Source organism: Eupeodes corollae, chromosome 1 (assembly GCF_945859685.1).
Source record: "Eupeodes corollae chromosome 1, idEupCoro1.1, whole genome shotgun sequence".
NCBI lineage: Eukaryota > Metazoa > Arthropoda > Insecta > Diptera > Syrphidae > Eupeodes > Eupeodes corollae.
This window is the reverse complement of record NC_079147.1, coordinates 166462301-166486540: the sequence shown is the minus strand read 5'-3', so window position 1 is coordinate 166486540 and position 24240 is coordinate 166462301. Positions and strand designations below refer to the sequence as shown.

At 35.1% G+C, this 24240-nt stretch overlaps 1 protein-coding gene across 1 annotated transcript in view; it reads right to left on the bottom strand.

Moving 5' to 3' along the window:
- Positions 1-24240, bottom strand: part of LOC129943191 (relaxin receptor 2-like) — a 75391-nt gene that overhangs the window by 42298 nt on the left and 8853 nt on the right. The window contains exons 2-3 of the mRNA XM_056052475.1: positions 7288-7491; positions 7083-7180 (exon numbers count right to left, since the gene is read on the bottom strand). Of these exons, the coding sequence (XP_055908450.1) occupies positions 7083-7180; positions 7288-7491 (302 nt within the window). The remainder of the gene's footprint in view (positions 1-7082; positions 7181-7287; positions 7492-24240) is intronic.

The following is a 24240-nucleotide window of genomic DNA, read 5'->3' as shown; positions in this document are numbered from 1 at the left end:
TTTACCAACTTTGAGCACCTAATGTTTTTTTAGGTTTTTATTTTTTTTATAAAAAAAACTGTCAATTTAATTTTTCTCAAAATTTTAGCAGGTGTTAAATACGTTATAATTTTTTTTTTTTTGGAGTGGATGCCACTTTTCAAATAAATTTAGATTTAGATTTATTTATTGAATGCATACACAGTAAGACATGCATCTTATAATATTAGTGATATGCTAAAATACAAAACATAAAATAGTAAACAGGCTACTTCAAAGATGAATTTATATAAAATGTTTGAGTTTATACAAAAATTAATTTAATTTAATTAATAATCTCATTCTTTAAATTCAAATTGATTTATTCAGTTAAAAACAGGGGCGAACGCAGAAAAAAATTTCGGGGGGGGTTTCAATAAATATATGTTATATTATTTTTTTTATTTTAAATTTCAAGTGTTTTTTTTTTTTTTGCTTTTTTGGCACTATTTTATATATGTAGGTACTTATAAACATGTTTGAATAAAAATTAAATATATACACATACATACTCGTATGTAGTTATCTACATATCATACATTTTTGGTTAGATATATACAGAATATTTACAAAGTAAAATCCAAGCGCCTTGGTACTTTTGCCATAATGTTTATTACATCCTCATAATCGATGTCTCTTTCTTTGTAGATGGCCATTCATGAGTAAATACTTCAACAGTTCTTTTCATGTCTTCTTCATGAAGTACTTGTTCTACTTTAAATACAAACTCAATATTGTGTGTCTTAAATACAGTCAGAGTGTACGTACAGTGCCGGTAACATATATACCACTAATACATTTTTCGCCATAAGAAACATGGCGTAATTTTTAAGGATGGACGAAAGCAAAATTGTTTTGCTTGGAGGAAAATGATTACGCGGAGAACAACTCAAATTTCATTTTCAAAATGGTAGGTCATGGAGGATAAAGCATAATGGTTTTGGCTTGCTTTTCCTACTATGGCTTTGAACCAATGTTGGATCAACACGTTTATATTGACATTTTCAAAAACATTATGCTATCCTATGAAGATCAAGAAATTCCGCTTTTGTCGGTCTTCCAAGAGGTTAAAGACCCAAAAATATGAGCAAGAAGGCTATTTGTTTGGTTTCAACTCCATACAATAAATGTGAAAAAGTGGCCAGTCCAATCGCTTAATCTCAATCCAATTGAGAATGTGGTGGGCTGACTTATACAAAGCAGTTCCAGAAATGAAACCAACTAGCAACGAAGCACTGTGGGACGTAATAAAGGTCTCCTGGAAAAATATTTCGCTAGATAACATTCCAGGATATGGATCGATGACCAGGTGATGTGAGTTGGTAATAGCCAACAAAAACTTTGTCACGAAGTATTAATTTTATTTCAACACACTATTTAGAATACAATTTTGTTGATTGTTTTTTCATGTTTTTCAAAGTAATAATTTTTTGTTAAGAAATGTAGTAGTGGTGCTATTTTTAGAGTAGGTTTTGAAAAAAAAGTTTTCGAATAAATTATATGTATGATTAAAATTTAATTTTTTTTAGAAGTCAGTTGCTTATTTTTCCATAGATATTGATTTAACTTTATTCTTAAAAGACAAGAGAATATGTTTTTGGTGCTATTGTTTTTACAGCAGCTGTATACTGCAATATAATAACTTACATTTCGGTTTTCACTATTCTGTGACACCTCTAGTTTTTGCTTTTTTGTGGGGGGACTTTTTTCGTCAGCATTCGTAACTGTTGCACTTGTATCATTTGTGTTCACTGTCGGTTTAAAAAACTTCAGAGTATTATTTTTACTTATTTTACTCGTAAGTTTTCAAAAACTAAATATAAATCAGATTCAATTATCAAAAAATACTAAAAAATTACTTGCTTTCACGATTCACAAAACAGTTTGACTTTGACTTCAAAGCTAAAACTTAATTTTCATATGCATTATGCATGTATAATTTTTTTTTTCTATTATCACAGTTCTCTTTTTTTTGTTTTCGCATTTTCAAATTTCCCGTAGATTGCTTGATTGAATTTTGAAATTGTAGCAAATTTATTCAAATTTTTCGTTTAACATAGTTTGAGAAATTAATTTTGTATCATTTCTGTTATACAATAATGGATATTTGTTTACTGCACATATTCTGATATTTCGGAGGGGGTTTTAACCCCCAAAACCCCCCCCTGCGTTCGCCCCTGGTTAAAAATATAGTTCAGTTCGTTATTTAAAATCATATAATATAAAATTTGTACATATTAATCTCAACTCTCAACTTTATGCGGGGTTCTTTGAAAATTAGGCACTTTGAAAATGACTTCGGAGTTCTAATCGAAACCTAGTTTCTCCATTTAAAGTTTTCAAGTTTCTAGGCAGAAAATTCCACACACGAATAGCGTAAACAAAAAATTGTTGTTCAGAGGTACGACAGGAATAATGAGGGTGCATAAGCATTAAGGATCTGCTTGAGGAACTGAATTGAATCCTATTATATAAACTAGAAGGTTGTTGCGTGTTCATTATGATACTGAGTAGGAGTAGAGTCCTGTACCGCATGAGATGATCAAAGGAAAAGTTGTAAATTTGGCGTGAAAATTCCGAAATACGATCAAAACGACGTAGACCAAAAATGTAGCGAGCTATGTTATTAAAGGCGACATTCAATTTTCATCTACTGTTGGCATCACAGTTGCTAAAAACTTCGCAACCATAAGTTAATATTGGGATCACAATCGTTTTGGCAATCATCATCCGAGTATTCAATTGCGTAAAATTTTGTGGCGACCATAACATTCTAAGAACCCCATAAACCTTACCCTCCGCCACATTGATATGGCTGTCCCAAGTAAGTCTCCTGTTAAACAACATGCCTAGATTTCGCGCATTCGATGTAAATTCAATTCAACCATTCAAGCAGATGCTTGGAAAATACTCCGGGTTAATTGCTGATTTATTGATGATAACACATTTTGACTTGGTAGGATTTAAGAAAAGACCATTATTCTGAGACCAGTTTGATATTTTTTCGAGATCTTGGTTGTAGTAGTATAAGCTCCATCTTCTATTAGCCCCAGGGGACAACTATAAATCAACTGTACATCATCAGCAAACATTTGAATCGCACATCCCGAAATCTGAGTTGCTATTTCATTAATGTATCGAAAGAAGAGAAGGGGACCCAAAATAGAACCCTGGGGAACTCCTCTGGTTGTGGGAAGAAATGACGACATTTTGTTATAAACCGACACAGCCTGAAATCTATCTTCCAGATATGTTTTTATCAACTTAACCGCCAATGGAGACAAACCATAATAACTAGAAAGTTTCTGACATAAAACGTGATGGTCCACCGTATCAAAGGCTTTTGAAAAGTCTAGTAATACTAGAAAAGATACAAGGTTATCATCTAATGCCAATCTTATTTCTTCAACTACATTGACTACTATGTTTTGTTAATAATGTTATTATGAAATAACTTCTTTTATTCTAGCATCCAATTTGGATAACAACGCACTTTCATCATAAGCCATTTTTTTCGAATTATGTTGTGGGGAGGTGAATTTTTTTTTACCAGGTTTTCTTTCAGTCTCGCGAGAAGAAAATATTAATTTAAATGGCAAATAATAATTATCAAGAGTGACACAGGTAGTCTATTATTTCACAAATCCACTATATTAGACTTTTAGCAACTATTGTAAGAGGCTTTATGAAATTGGGAACTCAATTAGGAGAGAAAACACCAAAGAAAACTGCCCGACTATAAAACACGTCTAGTCTGTAGCCCGCACCATTTACAACTCATTGCAACAAATCATTTTGTTTTCGTAAAATTTTCGAAGTGACAATTTTTTTTCAGTTTTTTTGATTTATAAAAAAAACCGTTAACTGTATTTTTTTCAAAAAACATATTTATTTGGTATCACGGCACGATATGTTATATATTTTAATTCAAGACTCTAGCGTTTTTGGTTCGTGAGATTATTTAGCGCTAACCAAAATGTTCATCTTTTTTTAAAAATGATATTGTAAAAATAACACTCACAAAATTAACAAAATTTATTTGAAGTCGATATCAAACGTGCGAACGTATCGACGTATATACGTGCACACGCACACACAGACATCTCTCTAGAAATCTTTTATTTCGACTCTAGGGACCTTGAATCGTCGAGAAATTTCAAAATCTTCAATTCCTCAAATCGGACCCATTACAATAACTTCTTATGGGAAGTTAATAAAGTTAAATAATCTTAGGGCCGAACGACATACATAAGTATTAAGTATAATAGTTTTACTAACAGTGTCCGTATGGGACCAGTAAGTTATGGTTATTTAGACTTGCTTTATGAATTTTGGTCAAGCTTTAAGATAGTTTTAAAGAATGAATTAATAAAAATAAATTAAAAAAAAGGTCATAGGCTCCGTGATTTACTTGGTCAAGGTACGAATCCCAGTGACGGTAGAAAAGTTTTTCAATTAATATTTACGAAACCTAAGTTACTGATGATCGGTTGGCACTCTTGAAATATACACTGAATACACAGGCACATTTTTGAAAATACTACTTCCATACGATGTTAAGAAAAATAATTTGAAAAGAATTATCCGAAATCAACCATCAATTTTTCTTTCGCCTATTTGCAAAAGTTTTCCACTAGGAAAATTAAAACAAATTAAGGTTGTTATTGTATTAAAATAAAACAAGTTTCTTATAAATTTGGTAGTTTGTACTTCCAGCTTTACTTTTTATCATTTCGCAATTTCGTTCCTTTAATAGTTCGATAATATTGCGTTCTACGTTCACTTATTGCCGAAAATTAAGATTCTTTGTCTTTAAACTGACCTTTATTGACTGGTACTAACCATCCTCAAGTAACAATCACCAAATTTATGGGTTCAAAAATATAAGATTATTTTTGAAAATTTCTTTCCAAGATTCCCTTATACCCACACAAACACCTTACATAAACACCTCAACCTTTTTTATAACAAACGGGCACTCAAGGGGTTATTAATACAATTAAAATGTTTAAAGTTTAAACACAATGCGAGATTTAGGAAAATAGGGAGGGATTAAAGAGAAGATACCGATGCACATTGGTCTTAAAGTTTTGAATATCAAGATGATAGGGAAAAACAGAGTTAGAAAAAGAATCTCTGTACTTGACAGTACGTCCGAAATTGAGCTCAAGGCTAAACTGATGTGCATTTCTAAAAGTATGAATATCACGGCTAAATTGGTTAAGGGAGGGAGGGGATGCAACTGGCTAATTCGATAAAACACTGTTTATAAAAATATCGTTAGAACAACGAAAGGCATGACATATTGCGGCGGTGTTCAAGTAATTGTTTCGGTTGTAGTTCCATCGCTCAAACTAGTTTTAGGGGCACCTGCCCAAATATGCGAGTTATATTCAAATTACAGCCAGGTGAACTATTTCTTGCACCGTCCGAGAAATCCTGAGCACCTAGCATCATTTTTGGCAATATCGAATATGTGATCATTCCATAAGAGGTGATCTGTGATATACATACCGGATACTGACAGTTGATTAGTTTCCTGGATGCAAGTGCCACTCATGGATAGTGGTATCAGGGTGGGTTACGCCTTAACGACAGGAGACAGCATTGAGTTTTCGAAGCACGGTTTTTCCCCATTGTACAATGCTGTCGAGATCAGAATTTAATGAGTTTATCATACGCTGCCGTTGAAGTTCCACATCCGAAGGACAAGGATGAGAATCTAAAAACGAATATGAAAAGCTAAGGGTACTGTCATCCGCGAAACAATTTAGTGGGTTAGAAGTATCAGACAAAAAACCATTTATAAAAATAAGAAAGAGCGTCGGAGACAAAACGGAGCCCTGGGGCACACCAGCGTTTATTTTGTGAATATCAGATATCCAATACTACTTGAATTGAATGGTCCGAATGGTAATTTCTAACCCAACAAATGCACGCATTTTCGATAAAAGAGTTTGATTCCAAACTCTATCACACCTCGTTCACAGTTGTGATGAAGATTTTATTACCTTCTTATTTTCTCGAATCGTCAAAATAAAATATTGACTCATGAGGGTCACCGAAATTAATTTATTTGACTGTCTGAAATGTTTAAAAAAAAACTGTAATAGAATAATTTTCCGTTGTTCGTCAAGTAGCGGCATTTTCTTAAGTTTAATTCATTAAAGATGGATTGAATTTTAATAAATCTTTAAACTGTTGACAGACTTGCGTTTACGCCAGTTTTTTTCTTTTATTTCAGCCCAGAGCACCTTTAAATTGCTTGTCTTGAAGCAGCTGTGTTTGTAGTTCTTTTTACCTCCCTTTATGTTTTATCTGTTTGAATCTTTATTTTTTTAGTAAGAATAAAAGCCATTAGTACTTGGCCAACTTTATTAGCTGCTGCATGTCCGGTTCGGCCTTGGTGTCTAACCTAGTCGATTTAAGCTTTTGAAATATTACTAATGCATGTAGATCTACCTTAAAATTTTAGATCGAAAATTGAATTTCACTTAAAACCCTTAAACTTAAACTATCTAGTACTTGAAAACGCTCATAAACAAAGTTTAAATTGTCGTTTTACCTTTTCAGTTGACTCAAAAAAAAACTTCTTTTTATAAGAAATTCTTTACAAGTGGACTGAAAAAAGACTCTCAGTTTTATTTGGATAACTTTTTTAAAATTGTTTTCCTAACATCTAATTAAACAGTTAGCATCGACAGATGTCACCAGAAAAAATGTAAAACCATTTTCGAAAATATTTGGGCTTGAAGCGGAGTGTATGTAATTCCAGCCTTGTGGTGATTTTGTAGTATTCAAGCCGTACTAATGTTTTAGTAATGAACCGGGTTATTGCTCACGCGTAAAATTCAAGATTTTTATTAAAGTTTACGAAAAATCGACAGATCAGGACACGGATGGGAATTTATGAGTGTGGCTCGCATCCCAGCCTCTTTTTTGCTATATCTATTAGTTTCTTATAAAAACATGCGATATAAAATAAATGTAAATACAAAAATCTTACTTTTTATTTTAAATTATGTTTATTTGATTTTATTAGATTAGCGCAAAATAAAACTTACTTCTTTACTTATTTTTGGAATTTCAGTAACCATTGAATTTCGGCCACAGTGTATTATTGTCTTTCTGCATGAACACTGTTTGGGATATGTATGAATTTCTGAAAATATACAAAACAAAACAAAGAACACCAACAACAACAACAACAAATATACACAACGATAATAATAATATTATTATTATTTTCAAAACCCCAAACTCTATTACCACAATCTTTATTGGAAGTGACATTACGTGAATGGGCTGTTGCCACTATATTCGATATTAACTCCTTGCTGCCATACAACATGCCACATTCAACGGGGTGTTCATCGCTTCCATCCTTGCAGTCCGGACGTTCATCGCATATCTTACGCTGTGGCAAGCATAATGTTCCATTGTCACAGGCAAATGTACCTCGGGGACATGGTCCTATATTGTCCCAAGTTCACATTGGGGGAATAAAATGTTAGAAAAAAGATAAAAAAAGGAAACGAGAATAAAATTGAACTTTAATCATATTGATTAAGAAAAATAAAGGAGAATTGTTGTAAAATAAAACTAAAAATAAAAATTGAAATAAAACAAAACACTTCTAAAGCATGATATTGTATAGATGAGGTTGAAGTGGAGAAATGGATTGTAGTTTGTACACCTCATTTAAGGTTCACATACAAATTTATCAATTGGAAGTGCTAATCAGGCAACTCGTAAATAAGCTATAAAATATTTTTTATAGACAAAGGACAATTGTACAAGGCTCGCAAGGTGTAATATAGGTATTTGATTGACAAATGTTTTTATTTGGAAATTAATGGAAAACCTCTGTAGAAAAAATAGGAACACTTTATTAATGCTTCTAAGATAAAATGCCTAATCAGACAAATAAATCCTTGAGTCCTATTAAATATAGTATATCTTTGGTAATTTATAATTTGAAAGACAAATAAATTATGTTAGGTTTTGATTTAAAGCCATTAATGAGGCAGTTATATCTTATTTTGAGACTGTCGTCGTCAAACAAGGGGAACCGTGAAGGGCTTCTATGTTAAAAAAAATACAATTACTTTGCTTAAAATATGTGATTGTAATTTGTTTGTTTTGAAAAATATGTTTCTGAAAATGTTCATTAAATTTGATATTTCATTATAAACTTTCATTGTTTTTATTTGGAAGAATTAGTTATAGGTCCTTTAAATTTAAGGTAGAGCAAATTTTAAATTTACAGGTTCTTTAAGAACTTTACTTATCAAGCTTGAGACAATGCATCCCCCTCCCCACTGGGATATTATTTTCTTAGGAATTCTCTTGAATTCAAAACTGATCGTACTCTTTTATTGGATATGCTCCCCTTTATATTTTTAATTGTTTAGATTTATATACATACATAAATTTACCTACACTTACCTCTGACTCGATCCACAACATGATTTCAAACTGGCATGTCTCAAAAGAGAATTCCTTCTCTGACCACAAATACATTCAGTTTGAGCTCAAAGATGTAGCAAATACATCTACTGGATTTCGAAATCACCGGAATACTAACTGGGAGCGATATAGGGAATTACTAGTACAACTGCTTAATCACAACCTTCTTAAAAGCTCCTCCAGTAAAGCTGAACTAGACCTTTCTGTAAATCATCTCACCGAAGCCTTAAATGAATCAATGAGATCTTCATGCCCTGTAACCATTTTAAAGGGTAAAAAGAAACCTCATTGGTGGCATAAAGAACTAGAACCATTCAGAAAGAGCTGTCGCAAACTCTTCAACAGATCTAAGTACACTAGATCTCCTTCTGACTGGGACTTATAAAAACAAGCTCTAAAGCAATATAAAAAAGAATTAAGAAAGAGTAAGTGGTCTTCTTGGAGGAATTTGTGTGGTAAAATAGAAAATACTTCAGAAGCCTCAAGACTCAGGAAAATTCTCTCAAAAATTCCAACAATACCCAGTGCTTTAAAGACAGAAGCAGGCACGTGGACTATCACAGATGAAGAATCTCTTAATCTGTTATTAGACACCCACTTTCCAGGTAGTTCTAACATACTCAACGACTTAACATCAGAGTCTCAAGCTTCTACAAGCGATTTAGTTGATCTAATAACGCGGAAAAAACTGCAATGGGCCATAGACAGCTTTGATCCATATAAATCTCCAGGACCAGATGGAATCATTCCGGCCGAACTACAAAAATGCTCAGACATGATTATTCCACCATTGGAAATCATTCTGACAGGCTGTGTAAGGTTATGATATATTCCCAAAGCCTGGAGAATGGCAAAAGTAGTCTTCATTCCCAAAGCAGGGAAACCCTCACACGTTAACCCTAAAGATCTACGACCAATCAGCCTATCATCCTTCCTTCTTAAAACCTTGGAAAGATTGATTGAAATTTATATCAGACATAATTTAAAACCATGTCTCATTTCCACAGCTCAACATGCTTACTCTAAGGGAAAATCAGTAGAATCAGCACTTCACTCACTGGTACGTACTATTAAACATTCCCTCGAATACAAAGAATATAACCTGGTAGCGTTCCTAGATATTGAAGGAGCTTTCAACAACGTCAGTTACCAGGCGATCACAACAGCAATGGATAAGCTGAAATTAGAGAAGTCACTCATAGATTCTATAAGTCTCATGCTTAAAAGCAGGACAATAATTTCTAACATGAGAAGTTTTACTACCACCAGATCGGTGAATCGAGGCACTCCCCAAGGTGGAGTCCTTTCGCCTCTTTTATGGAACATGGTAGTAAACGACCTACTTACTGCATTGGAAGCAGAGGGTTTTAAGGTGATTGCCTATGTTGACGACGTTGCGATATCCGTATCTGGGAAGCACCCCCAAGTTCTCTCGGAACTCCTACAAAATGGCCTAAACAGGCTGACTAAATGGGCTAAGCAATGTGGATAGGAAGTCAACCCACACAAAACAGAATTAATACTCTTTTCAAAAATATATAAAATTCCTCAGATTAGCCCACCCAAGATTAGAGGAATACCATTAAGCTTTTCCGATCAAGCTAAATATTTGGGCCTCATTTTAGACAAAAAACTAAATTGGAAGGCAAATATTGATGAAAGAGTCAAAAGGGCTACTGTATGCTTTTTACTTGTAAAAAGGCCATAGGATCAAAATGGGGCTTCTCCCCAAAAATAACCCACTGGCTATACACTTCGGTAATCAGGCCGATACTCATTTATGGAGCCGTCGTATGGTGGACCGCACTGGACAAGATGGTAAATCTAAATAAGCTCATCAAAGTCCAGCGGTCAGCAGGTATGTGCATCACAGGAGCACTTCGCACAACACCAACCGCAGCACTGGAAGTGCTTTTAAACCTTACACCACTTCACATCTTCTCCAAAAAGGTGGCTGCCAACTCATGTGTAAGGCTAAGATCCACCTCTCAATGAACCAGTAACAATACTGGACATACTACTATTCTATACAATTTCAGATCTATCCCATATCGCTTAGACTATACCACCCCAAAAATGGTATTTGGTAAAAGATTACATGTGTCCATCCCTTCAAGATCCTCCTGGGAAGAAGAGAGACCCCTGGAAGACGATGCGGTACACTTCTATACTGACGGTTCAAAGACCGATCACGGAGTTGGAAGTGGTATCTTTTCAGAACAACTGAATCTCAGTCTATCCAAAGACTTCCCAATCAATGTAGTGTATTCCAGGCAAAAGTAATGGCGATTAAAGAAGCACTATCCTGGCTCAAAGAAAACGTTATATCTTGTAAGGATATACGAATCTTCTCAGACAGCCAAGCCCCTTCTAAATCTCTCCCGTCTGTCTCCACAAACTCTCAAACAGTCCACGATTGTCAATCATCTCTGAATGAGATGACGGAACAGTTTAACATTCACCTCATTTGGGTACGGAGCCACAGAGATATTCCGGAAAAACGGAACACTTCTGCCTTATGTTAGACACAAACATAACATAGGAACACCACTTGCTACATGCAAATATCTTCTCAAGCAATATGCTCTAGAAACAACAAATGCTAGATGGTCACAAAGTACCACCTGCCTATAGCAACCAAGCAAATATGGCTAAGTATTGACTTAAAACGGTCAAAAGGCTTGGTATCCCTGAGCAGACAAAGTATAAGCTCTACAATTGGAGTAATAACAGGACACTGCCTAATAGGAAGACATGCTCTGAGGCTAGGGGTCTACACAAATGACTTTTGTAGAAGCTGCATGGACGAGGAGGAAGAGGAAACAGTCCAACACCTTCTATGTACATGTCCAGCACTCTCCATTAGAAGGAATAACTTTTTCGGTAATTCCTTCTTCGATAACAACAGTGAACTGGCAACAATTGCCACAAAACGTCTCTCTAACTTTATTAAAAGTACAAAATGGTTTGTTTAAATTCATTACATCCATGAGTAACCTCATTACTGGTATCACAATGGACCCTTGAGGTCTACGTGTGTCAATGACATCTGGACAGCCACTCCAACCTAACCAACCTAACCTATGCATACATATGAATTTTGTATTTTACTGCTTTCTAATTTGTTGCTAAAAGTATTACTTTACATAGAGGACTGGAACATAATATGGATGGGAATCCAGACCTATTCCAATCAAGCAGAACCAAATCATCAGATTTGGACCAATGGATGATCGCTGGGGTTATGTGTCAAAAACAGCAGAATTTAGAATTTTAAAAAACTTAAGGAATGCTTTAAATTATTTTCATAACATCTTTTCTGACTGAAAGATCAAATATTGAGCTTCTTAAGAAAAAACCTTGAATGAGAGATCGCCAATTTGATATTAAGTTGTCTTTAAATTCTTGAAACTCGTATTCAATGCCGTGTTATTAATTGCGACTTATGTATGTTATGCATCCGTAAAAAAATTAGAATAAACTGTTTGATTTTACATTATTAAATCTTGAAAAACAGCGTTGGTATTCTATGTGGAATTAAATTTAATATTGCTCATAAAAACATAAAATTCAAAAATAGTGAAAACAAAATATTAATTGACTGTGTCTTTAATGGAAAACATTATTTAATAATACCAATTTACCTTAATTTTAGTAGTTGGAAAGTTGATTTTTTTTATAATAGACACACACTCAAGGGGATATTACTACCCTTATTTTGCAGAGGCACAGTGTGAGCACTAGGAAGAGGAGAGAGAGTTTAAAAGGAGATGTCGGTGCACATTGGTTTTGAATTCCTGAATATTGCAATGACTAGGAAAGACAGAGTGTGGTAAGGAATTCCACATTCGCGTAGTACGGCTGAAGAACGAATCTCTGTATTTGACAGTACGACCGAAGTTGGGCTCGAGGGTATACTGATGAGCATTCCTAGAAGTGCGAGTATTACGGTTGAACTGTTTAAGGGAAGAAATGCAACTGGCTGTTTCACTAGAGCATAAGCCGTTAAAATAACGGTAAAAAAGGGTCAGACAAGAGACCGTACGACGATGTTCAAGCGAAGTAAATGAACTTATGATGATATTATTATCTATCAATTTAAATGTTCTACGCTCAATACTATCCAAGAGGCTTAAGTAAGTTGCAGGAGCACGAGCCCAGAGATGGGAGTTATACTCAAGCTTTGGACGTATTTAAGTCTTGTAGACAACAGCCAGATCAGAAGAGGTGAAATATTTCTTGCATCTCCTAAGGAAACCAAAACACCTTGCTGCATTTTTGGCGACATCGCGTATGTGATCATTCCACAAGAGGTGGTTGGTGACACACATACCGAGAATATGGAGGTGTTCAGTCTCTCGGTGTATATCTCGCTTTAACGATACAAGACAGCTTTGGGTTTTCGAAGCATTAAATTCCACGCGGTTTTTTAATCCCCATTGAACAATGCTGTTTAGATCGGAATTTAATGAGCTTATCATATTTTGTCGTTGCAGTTCCACATCCGAAGAAGAGGGATGTGAGTCTGAAAACGAATATGAAAAGCTAAGAGTGCTATCGTCAGCGAAACAATGTATAAGATTAGATGTTGCAGACAGAAGATCATTAACAAAAATGAGAAATAGTGTTGGAGATAAAACAGAGCCCTGGGGCACACCAGCATTTATTTTGTGGTTTTCAGACTTGAATCCATCCAATACTTTTTTGAACGATCCGAAAGGTAATTACTAATCCAATGAAGCAGGGATTCATGAAAACCGAAAGCACGCATTCTCGATAAGAGAGCCTGATGCCAAATCCTATCAAATGCTTTTGGAAAATCAAGTGCAATAATCTTAATCTCCCCAAAACGATGTAAAGATTTGCTCCACTTTTCGGTGAGATTAACCATGAGATCACCAGTGGACATATTGCTACGAGAGCCGTATTGCCGGTCATTAAGAAGCTTTCGATCTTCAAGATATTTCTTGAGCCGATAATTAATCAGCGTTTCCATGACCTTGGAAGGAAGGGACGTAAGTGCAATCGGTCGGTAGTTAGAGGGTGAGGAAGATTCGCCTTTTTTGGGAATAGGCTGGACAAATGCCGTTTTCCATCCGCTCGGAACCAGACCTGAGGAGTAGGACAGATGAAAAAGCTTACGGAGTGGTTTTGCCAGCGTTGAAGAACACCTCTTCAGAGCAATAGCGGGGATACCATCCGGACCAGCGGATTTATGTGTGTTTAGATCTCTTAGGACTCTTGCCACAGTACGAGTGCGAAAAATGATTGGTCCCATAGAATCACTAACTCACTCAAGTACAGGCGGAGTTATAACACCCACTGGCAGCGTAAAATTGGCGGCGAACTGCCTAGCAAAGAGATTAGCTTTCTCTAAAGAGCTAACAAAAGGAGTGTCATTGACAACGAGCGTCGGAACAGAAGAAGAGAAAGAATTCCTCATGATTTTTACAAATGTACAAAAAATTTTACTGCCTTTTGCCGTAAATTTTGGTCATGTAAAAATTTGGTCCGTCGAATATGGGCGTTGCAGGCCTTCCTAGCTTATTTGAACTTTTTCCGGCTTTCCTCAGTACGGTTGGCTTTATAGCAACGGAAACTAACATCTTTTGTCCAAATAACCTCTTTACAGCTCGCATCAAACCAAGCGTTTTCCTTGGGTCTGATACTTTTAACCCTGTTTGGTATAAAAGTTCTTATTCCCAGGAAAGTTAAACTTGTGATCATATCAGCGCTGGCGTCAACGTCACTATCGAGGAAGCATAGTGAACAGTTAAAGATCCTAAAGTAATTATTGAGGCCGTCCCAGTTGACTTTCTCGTATTGCCAAACGGTTCTCATAGAAGCTCTTTCTTTAACTGAACAGTTTTGACACGGGAAATTTGCTGATATAACGCAATGGTCAGATGTGCCTAGAGGAGATAGAACACTAACAGTGTACTTATCAGGGTCAGAGGTAAGAAACAAGTCAAGAGTGTTTTCTGCTCGACCTTCAACGTCCGATATTCGGGTGGGCTCGTTGACAAAATTTTCTGGTGAACCTAGCTAATGAAAACATTCCAATAATTGGTGGCTCAAACAGTCGAATAGAAGTTTTCCAAAATTCTTCATTCTTCAATTTCAAACAATTTGCATTCCAAAGAAAACCTGTTGATAAATGCACAAACTCAAATGGCAACTTTTTGACTGAGCTGCTTGAGGATTTTGAGTTTTATATTCTAAACGGGGTATACAAAAGTAATCCCACTGGCAGTTTTACATTAATTTCTACTCAGGTTTGTTCTGTAATTTACTACTGCTTAGCCAAAGGTGACTGGCTTGAAATCATCTATGATTGCGAGGTGATTACTGCTACCTATTCATCGCACCTTCCTATACGTGTCTCTTGCAAATTTAGGACCCCTGAATACGATTTTTGACAACAAATTGAAAAAGGATGCAAAAGCTTCGTTTGATTGATACAAAATCGAATATCTTCAACACCCAATCCCTCAAGACTGGTTTCAAACACAATGGATGTCTCAGCGGATTTAATTTTTGACACCATCAGAATATCAGCTTTAAGGAGTTCTCACAATAGAGAAAATAGCTATAAATCTTGTTGGTATGACGAAGAATGTAGGAAAAGTAGAAACAAATCTTCGCTTTACTTAAAATCTTTAGAAAAACAACAATAATTCGGCCTCTAAGTTCATATATCTTCGAGCAAATAATTAGTACAGAAGATTGTGTAGCCTCAAAAACAACAATATCTAAAAAAAAATGGTGTTGAATCTCATACATTTTCTATGATTCTAGATCATTTTGGCCAAGTGTACACATTCTAGCTGGCCGAAATAATAAGTCAACGGTCTCTGCTATTGATGTGTATACAATGGTTACTTACTTCAAAACACTTTTCACAGCAGACCATTGTCAAATGAACATAAGTTTTGTACTAACACTCACTTATATTGAGGAGTTAGATTCCCGATTTGCAATGCTAGAGCTACTAGTGGCTTTGAAAAAAATGAAGGATAATAAGGCTCTAGGTTTAGACGGCATACCGGTCGAGTTCTGTAAAAATGCCAGCTCACAATTCCTAGAAAACAATGTACTTTTAATAAACAAGATGTTTATAGATGAGACAAATCCAAATAGCTTCCGATTCCGATCTTCATACATTTCTGTGATCTTTAAAAATGGAGATCTTAACCTACCGGAAAACTACAGGGGAATCTCTGTTCTCAGATCTCTGCGGAAAATTTTCACTTTATTACTGTACCTAAGGCTTGTTTCCTGGGTTGAAAGGAATAATAAAATAAGTTGTTTCCAAGCTGGGTTTCGAGCAAATCTCTCTACAATAGACCAAATTTTTACTTTAACGATAACGATTGATAAAAAAGAGTCTTTATGCATTCTTTGTAGATTTCAAAGCCGCTTTTGACACTATAAACAGAAGGTTACAAACTTACAGATATATAGGTTTGTCTACAAAGCTCATAAGAATATATGAACAACTTATATCAAATACAAGTTCAGTATTAAAAATTGGTATAAAATTGTCAAATCAATTTAAATCCGAAACGGGAGTTCCACAGGGTTGCATTTTGAGTCCCTTGATTTTGTCTCTCTTCATCAATGACATTGAAGATCAAATTACAGGTGGCGTTATTTTTCGAGATGTGTTCACCAAGGTGCTTTTATATGCAGATGACCTTGTCATTCTAACCGATAATCCAGACTTTGCAGCTCCAGATTAACAAATTAAAACAATATTGCGATATTTGCGACCTTGAAATAAATAAATATGTACTTCAAAGTCAAAGATAATGGTTTTCAGATTTCAAATACGCACTAACAGGACTAATCGCAACTGGCACCTTGACGGCTCAAACATAGAAATAGTGACTGAATACAAATACCTAGAATTTACTATAAAACATAACTTAAATCTTGAAGCTTATTTTTAAGACAAAGTGAAGATAGCAAAAGTAACTCTATAGAGCAATGGACTAAATTTAAAGTATTTGAGACAACTTTCAAAAGTTATATGCTAATGAAGTTTATGGATACAAGGAATCAGGAGTAATAGTCCAACGGTACTTTTTGTTTTTTTAGACTCCCTTCTAATACACCAAACTACGCTATTAACATTGAAGCTGGCCTGACTCCAGTTTACTTATATTGTTAAAGTCATGCGTAGACCTAATAATAGTCAGAAAAAGAGACGGCAGACGGCTTATAAGCCATGCGGCATGCATGTAAATCTTTTATACTTATTTTGTAAAATATTAAATTCTACACGGTTTTTGAATCCCCGTTGAACAATGCTGTAGAGATCAGAATTTAATTAGCTTATCATACGCTGCCGTTGAAGTTCCTCATCCGAAGGACAAGGATGAGAATCTAAGAACGAATATAAAAAGCTGATGGTACTATCATTCGCGAAACAATTAAGTGGGTTAGAAGTTTCAGACAAAAGAGAATTTATAAAAAAAAAGGAAGAGCGTCGGAGACAAAACGGCACACCAGCGTTTATTTTGTGAATATCAGATTTGAACGCGTCCAATAAACTAAAAGCACGCATTTTCGATAAGAGAGCTTGATGTCAAACTCTATCAAATGCCTTTGAAATATCAAATTCAATAATCTTACTTTCTTCAAGACGATGTAAAGATTTGTTAAACTGTTCGGTGAGATAAACCATGAGTTCACCAGTTGACCTATTGCTACGAAAGCCATACTTTCGGTCATTAGAAAGCTTCCGTTCTTCAAGATATTTCTTTAGCTGATAAGCGTTTCCATGACCTTGGAAAGAAGGGACGTAAGCGCTATTGGACGATAGTTAGAGGGGGAGGATGATTCGCTTTTTTTAGCGACAGGCTATACAAATGCTGTTTTCCATCCGCTCGGAAAGAGACCTGTAGAGTAGGAAAGATGAAAAAGCTTACGCAGTGGTTTTGCCAGCTTTGAAGAAAACCTCTTTAGAACAATAGGGGGAATACTATTCGGGCCAGCGGATTTGTGTATGTCAAGGTCTTTTAGTACTCTTGCGACTGCACGAGTGCGAAAGAAGATTCATCGCATAGAATCATTTACGCTCTCAAGAACAAGAGGACTCATGACACTTTCCGGTAGCGTCGAATTAACAGCAAACTGTGCTGTAAGCAAATTGGCTTTATCAATCGAGCTTACATAGGGAGTGTCATTGTGGACGAGCGTTAGAACCGAGGATGACGTGGTGTATCGTACGTTTTTTTACAAATGACCAGAAATGTTTACTACCTTTAGGACATCGTAGTATTATTTGCTTTAATTTCTGGTGAGGCAAAAATTTGGTTCGTCTAATTTGTCCCCTAAAAGTCTTTCTAGCTTGTTTGAACTTATTCCGGTTTTCCTCAGTGGGGTTGGCTTTATAAATCCGAAAACAGCTCGAATCAAACCATGAGTTCTCTTTAGGTTTGATAAATATTACCCTATTCGGGATAAAATTCCTCATTCCACAAACAATTAAATTTGTAACTATATCTGCACTGGAATCTACGTCACTATCGAGGAAGCTAGTGACCAGTTAAAATGCCTGAAGAATTCATTAAGACCGTCCTAGTTGGCTTTCTCATATTGCCAAACCGTTTGTTTTTTCTTTAACTGGGTAACACATGAGAAATTTGCAGATGCAATACAATGGTCTGATGTGCCTAGAGGCGAGGCGGTAATACATTGATTGTGTATTTATTAGGATCAGAAGTAAGAATCAAGTCTTAGGTGTTGGCGGATTGACCTGCAACGTCAGGGATTCGAGTTGGCTCATCGACAAGCTGAGTTAATTGGTTTAACTCAGCAATGACCTCAACACACCATCCTTTCGGTGTTGACTGGCCAGAATAACGAAGCCAAGAAGAATTGTGTACATTAAAATCGCCCGCAATGACGATTTGAGTGTGAGGATAATGGGCAATAATTCTTTGAATGGAGTCGGACAGAGCATCAAATTCGTTAAAAGTTGAATTTCTGACCAGAAAGTGTTAATATGACTTCGATATGATCTAAAATTAAGTTCAAAAATATATGTTCTGACTTTAAATATAAGGCTTATATCAGAAGCAGAAAGGTAAATTTATGTTTTATCTATAGCCCTAGAGGTAGACTCCTTAGCCTTATCAATATGCATCAGATACCTATGTTTGTCTTCTTTTGCAATGTACTCATACAAAATCCTGGGTTATCCACTTTATATGAATACACCATAATGTGCCTTAAGACAGTCCGAATTCCTGAGAACGGTGTGACGAAGCATCGACACATTTGGGTCTTCGGCAACACTTTTACTTACAGCAGCGATGTTTTCAGTAGTACGAGCCAAACGATGATGCACATGCCTTAAAATATCTGTAACCAATCCAGTCTCTTCAAATTTCTTCACAATTTTGCTAATTGCTTGTTGCGTAGTTGCACGTCATGATTTTGTGATTTTTGTATTCATAGTTTATGCCTTAAATTAAAGTTGCATTCCTAAAATCGTCGAAGGTGCACATTCCAATCCAATCAGGAAAAGTTTTCTGATGTAGCAAAAAGTTGTAGGGGTTTAATGTTAAAAAAGGCATTTAAAAAGCGTCGAAAATCAGAAGGCTGCATTTAAAAACGTGTTGGACATATACATTTTTGCATTTTGAGAATATTTCAAAAACAATCCAAACCATAGGACAATTAATCTAAAAAAAAAGTACCTATTACCCGTTTTGGTTCCGTGATTTATTGGAAAAAAAATCCTGAAACACAGTGTAAATACGGAAGCGAAAACCATTAAGATTTCATTAATTCAATTTCAAAGTAGAAAATTAACTCTGAACACACATTATGCAAGTTTGTCTGTAGTTTTGTTATAACTGCGGGATATTCTGAATCAATTCGAAACCCTCTATGAGTTGTATTTTTGTTATTCATGCCTTTTTAACCTTCTCCTTAATCCAAGACTGTGAGAATCGACTTACTTTTATTCAAAGGACCACAGAATTGTAATAAACTAATACTCTCACATATATTTTATTACCCATTTTTTATAGACATATGATTTCTAGCAGTGACAATACATTCCTTGTTGGAATATGCCTACTACGACCTAAAGTATAGCTATTACCTAACATTGCTACTACAAACTAAGTATTGGATCATCCTTGACCCTTGAGTCCTCAACTTCTGCAACAATTTTGTTTCTATTCAAGGAAAACCGTAAACCTACAGAACACTGATTTATATCATTCATCATCTCATGTTTTATTAGCATAATCATAATAAAACCAACAACAGGAGCAACAAAAAAGCTCAAATGAATATAAAAAAATATTTGACATCAACAGTCAACACGTACTAGAGAAATAAAGTTTATAGGTTGTTTTTTGTTGTCATCAATAGGATGTCCTTAAAAAAACCAACCAAACAGATGTATGCGTCGCCGCCGTCTACATTAACTAATTATGTTTTATTAAATATATTTTTATATCCACACTTCTTGTCTTTTTGATTAGTTTTTATTGTTTGTCTAGTTAGCTGATTCGCGCCTTTTTCAGCTAAATAAAATACTTAAAACACTTGATACTCGGGGAGACAAGGTCAAAATATGCGTTCAAATATTTATTAACGATGGTTTACAGTGCAGTTGAGTTGATTAGATACATTTGTTTCAATCGACATTTCCAATATAAGTAGGGGTCAAAAGATGGGGATAAAGTGATAACTAAAATATAGGTACATATAAATTGTATCTTATTTGGGTGCCAGGTCATAGTGGCATTGATAGAAATGATCGAGGAGATGAGTTCGCCCGGCAAGGATTGGCCATTCAAAAGCTCACTTGCGGAAAGGGTAAATATTCCTCTTGGAGGTATGAAGGACAACACTTTATCAATTTTTCTAACAGAATCCAGCCACAGCAGGTGAAACAGTCTAACGGAGGGTACAATATCCAGGAAGATATGGCTTACCTTTAACAAACGATCTATCGTTCCTTTTAGGCAGACTCAGCATAGCCAGGGTCATTGCAATACGTACCCGACATATTTCCTGGCCAGTTTAAGAATGTTAAGCTTCGGAAGGTCATTCTAAAAACCTTAATGAACTTTCCGAAATGAAAATCGAAGACCTGTTTTTCATTTCGGAACGCGACGAAATGGGTTTAGTATCTTTTTTTTTAATCGCGTTTTTTAAAAATGAATTTGTTTCACTTGCGACTTATAGAAATTATGTACATTGAAAGTATTGCATGCGTAAAATACTTCGAAATCTAGATTTTAATCAAACATAACAATACGATGGTAGAGGAGTCGAAAAAAGTGGATCCCTCGATTCCGTGTGTCTGTTTAATAAATCCACTACCAATCTAATTTTTGTAAAAAGTAACTAGCCGCTAGCGTAGTACCAGTGTTATGATGGTTATGGCTGAAACACGCTTCAGCTTCGGCTTCGTCTGCGTTAAGTTGGCCTGCTTCGAGGTTACTTTGAATGACACTTCTAATATGACATTTCCAAAATAGCACTTCTATCATTAGCAGCTGTTATTTTTTCTCAAAATAAAAAATATGAGTTTTGAAATTGAAAACATTAAATTTTTGGGAAGTAGCTTACACAGCCTAAAATAACCAATGGGAATCCCTCCAAAAGAAAATGTATTTTGTTTGTTGACTTTTTTACAGCTGTTGAGCTGTCAGACAAAGCAATGTTCAGCAAATTAGAAATAGAACTTCTGTTTGGAGTCACATTACGATATTTCCTTACGATTGTCAAATGAAACGTGAGGTCGAAGCTTCATTATGACAGCATGCATTGAAATCCTATGACTGAACTCGTAAGCTTTAGGCGAAGCCGAAGCTGAAGCGTGTTTGTGTTTCAGCCATTAGTGCGTTGGACTGTCATGCCAGAGGTATTCGGTTCAATCCCTGCCTGTGCCATATAAAGTTTTTTCACTTAACAACTCCTCTAAGAGTAATTCTTGTCATAAAAAGTGCTTTTTCATACCAGCTGTCGCGATTCGACTTAAAAATTGTAGGTCCCCCTGACAACATTATTCGCACACAAGAATGTTTGACAGTTCTAAGTCACTTGATCCTAGTTCTCAACGGACTGTTACTCCACCTAATTTTTTTTGTAACTAGCTACTAGGCAACCACTCGTTTCTGTGTCTGAATGATTTTGAAGTATTTAAAGGACAAAATTTATCACAAATTAACATAACATTTTTACAACATTTAGGTTATAAATACTCCAATTATTAACTTTAATTGTAATAAATAACAGTTTCTGTTTAATGGAGAACGAATCGGACAATAAACTTGATGGCCACATTTAATTATCCATGGGAAAAACATGAATTTTCTAAGTCTAAGGGGCAAATAGAGATTTATATATGTATGTATTTATATATGTAGTCATGGCAAGAGCTAAACGAATGGGAAAATTACCTTTCGAAAGGTATGGGAGAATCTGATTATATCGTCGGATAGGAGGGTTTAAATTACGCAGGTGACTAATTGGTGATAAAATTATCAATCAAAGATTGTGTGGTGGAATTCATTTTGAAAACTCACTTAAATATCAATAATCGTATACAAAACACAACCCGTGAAAAATAAATAAAATAAAATATGATCCAGAAAACTCATGTAGAAAGTAGAACGTGAAAAATAAAGATTGAATTAAAACGTGGTGCCATCTAAGAACTTTCCATGTGGGATGGTGCTATATATTTCTGTAGAAAAACTGATTGAAGGCGCCATCTGTTTGAAACCTCTATTGTTAATTAATAAAATCGACCATTAATCGAAATAAAAACCGTCCTATCTCTTAAATTGGACCAGATTATACATAAATACCTACTTTCAGAATAATCAGTTGACTTGGCTAAGAATTCACTACAAACAAATTTCAATACACAAGACTCGAGAACTAAATAAAGTTGTGAAAAACTGTTTTGTAATCTTCCTCATTCATCCAGTTCTTCAAAAGTCATTTGAGAATACGCCTAGCCGCTAGGCGTTCTTTCCTATTAGACAGTGCCCGGTTATGACACTGATTATCAAGCGCATATACGTTCTGCTTAAAGATTTGCCTTGGTATGCCAGAATGAACTTTTGGCGAGTTCATCTACCTTAAAATTTCTTGCCATCTCCATAAGAGATGAACGACAGTTAAGGACATAGGCAATCACCCTGCAACCCAGTTAGGATTGGGTTTACCATCCAGAGGACAGAGGATAGAACACAACCTTGCTGTGTTTCTCTACTAGCGAAACTTTTTGAAAAAGCAAACTCTCTACGTTCAGAGATGTTACTGCAGATTTTATTGCAGATATGTCCACGTTGTTAAAAGCGTCTTCGATGTCAAGGAAAGCAACCACAGTGAACCCTCTGTGATGGATGGAGTATTCGATAGGGCGTAATAGTGTGTATAACGCCGTTTCAACAGATTTAAGCAAAAAGCATGTTAAGATATAGACAGAAGTCTTGTATCAATACTTGCCCTTAAATGGATACCAATTCATCTTTCTAAGGTCTTAACAAGGAATGATGATAGACTTATATGTCGTAGATCTGTAGGGTTGACTTGAGACCATTTTCCTGCTTTGGCCTTTAAAATAACTTACACTTCTCTCCATGCAAAGTGAATATGTTCCAGATATAAAGACAACTGTTAAAAATTGTCTCAAAGGTTGGTGCAAGTATGTCTGAGCCTTTTTGTAGTTTGGCTGCCATCTGGTCCAGCTGATTTAAATAGTTCGAATCTGTTGATCAGACCATTCGGATATGCTATATTGAAACTTGAACGAATTCAATTCTTGCAAGTTCTATTAGACAGCTACCAGGAAAGTGAATATCCAGTAGTAAGTTCAACGATTCTTCGCTTGAAATTAGCCAGGATCCATCTAAATTTTTCAGACAGATTGGTATTGCTGGATTAGTTGAGAGCAAAACGAAAAGAAAGGTTTAAAATCTTCACTTAGTTAATTGTTAAGGGTTTAAAGAATTACTAGTAAGCGGTTTGCTTGTTTAAAATTATGTGCAAAACCCTTTTAAAGACGAACAATAGTTTGAAAATTCAACTGAATAAGAAACTATGTCCCAGTAAAACAATTTTAAGTAAAAAATAAAGTTTTCTAAAATAAATTACGTAACCAAGTGAACCGCACTGTGCAAAAAAATAAGAAAGTTAAAATAAATATAAAGCAGCTCTTTTGGTCAACAACAATAAGAAACGAAAATTTATTAAATGCTCCCATATACTGTGTCTATTGTCTATATGTAGAACTAGGACTATGTTTAGTATTTCATAAGTTTCTATATAATATGTCCATCTGTTCGAGAGAAATAAGAAAAATAAATAACAAATAACTTTAAGAATAATGACCAGACTATGAACGTGCTTTAATAAGTTTTCCTAAAACAAATTAAGGAAATATTCTTCCGTTTGGGTTGTTAATGGGGACTGATCAAATAAAAACAAGTTCAGAATTTAAATGATTTATTAGATATCATAGTCCTTGCTATTGTTGCAAAACGCAAGTTCAAAGCAAACATTACAAAGTTTGTGAATGCCTGTTTTTAAAGGGATATTTACATTATTGTTATGAGCATTTTAGGGAATAAAATGTTTTTTGTTTATTAAAAAACAATCGTTTCATACATCCTTTAAATTTTGATTTTTCTAATGTCATACTCCTTTGAACAATATTTAAATAATGCTGCCAACTATTTCCATTTATTTATCTACTCGTTAATACTT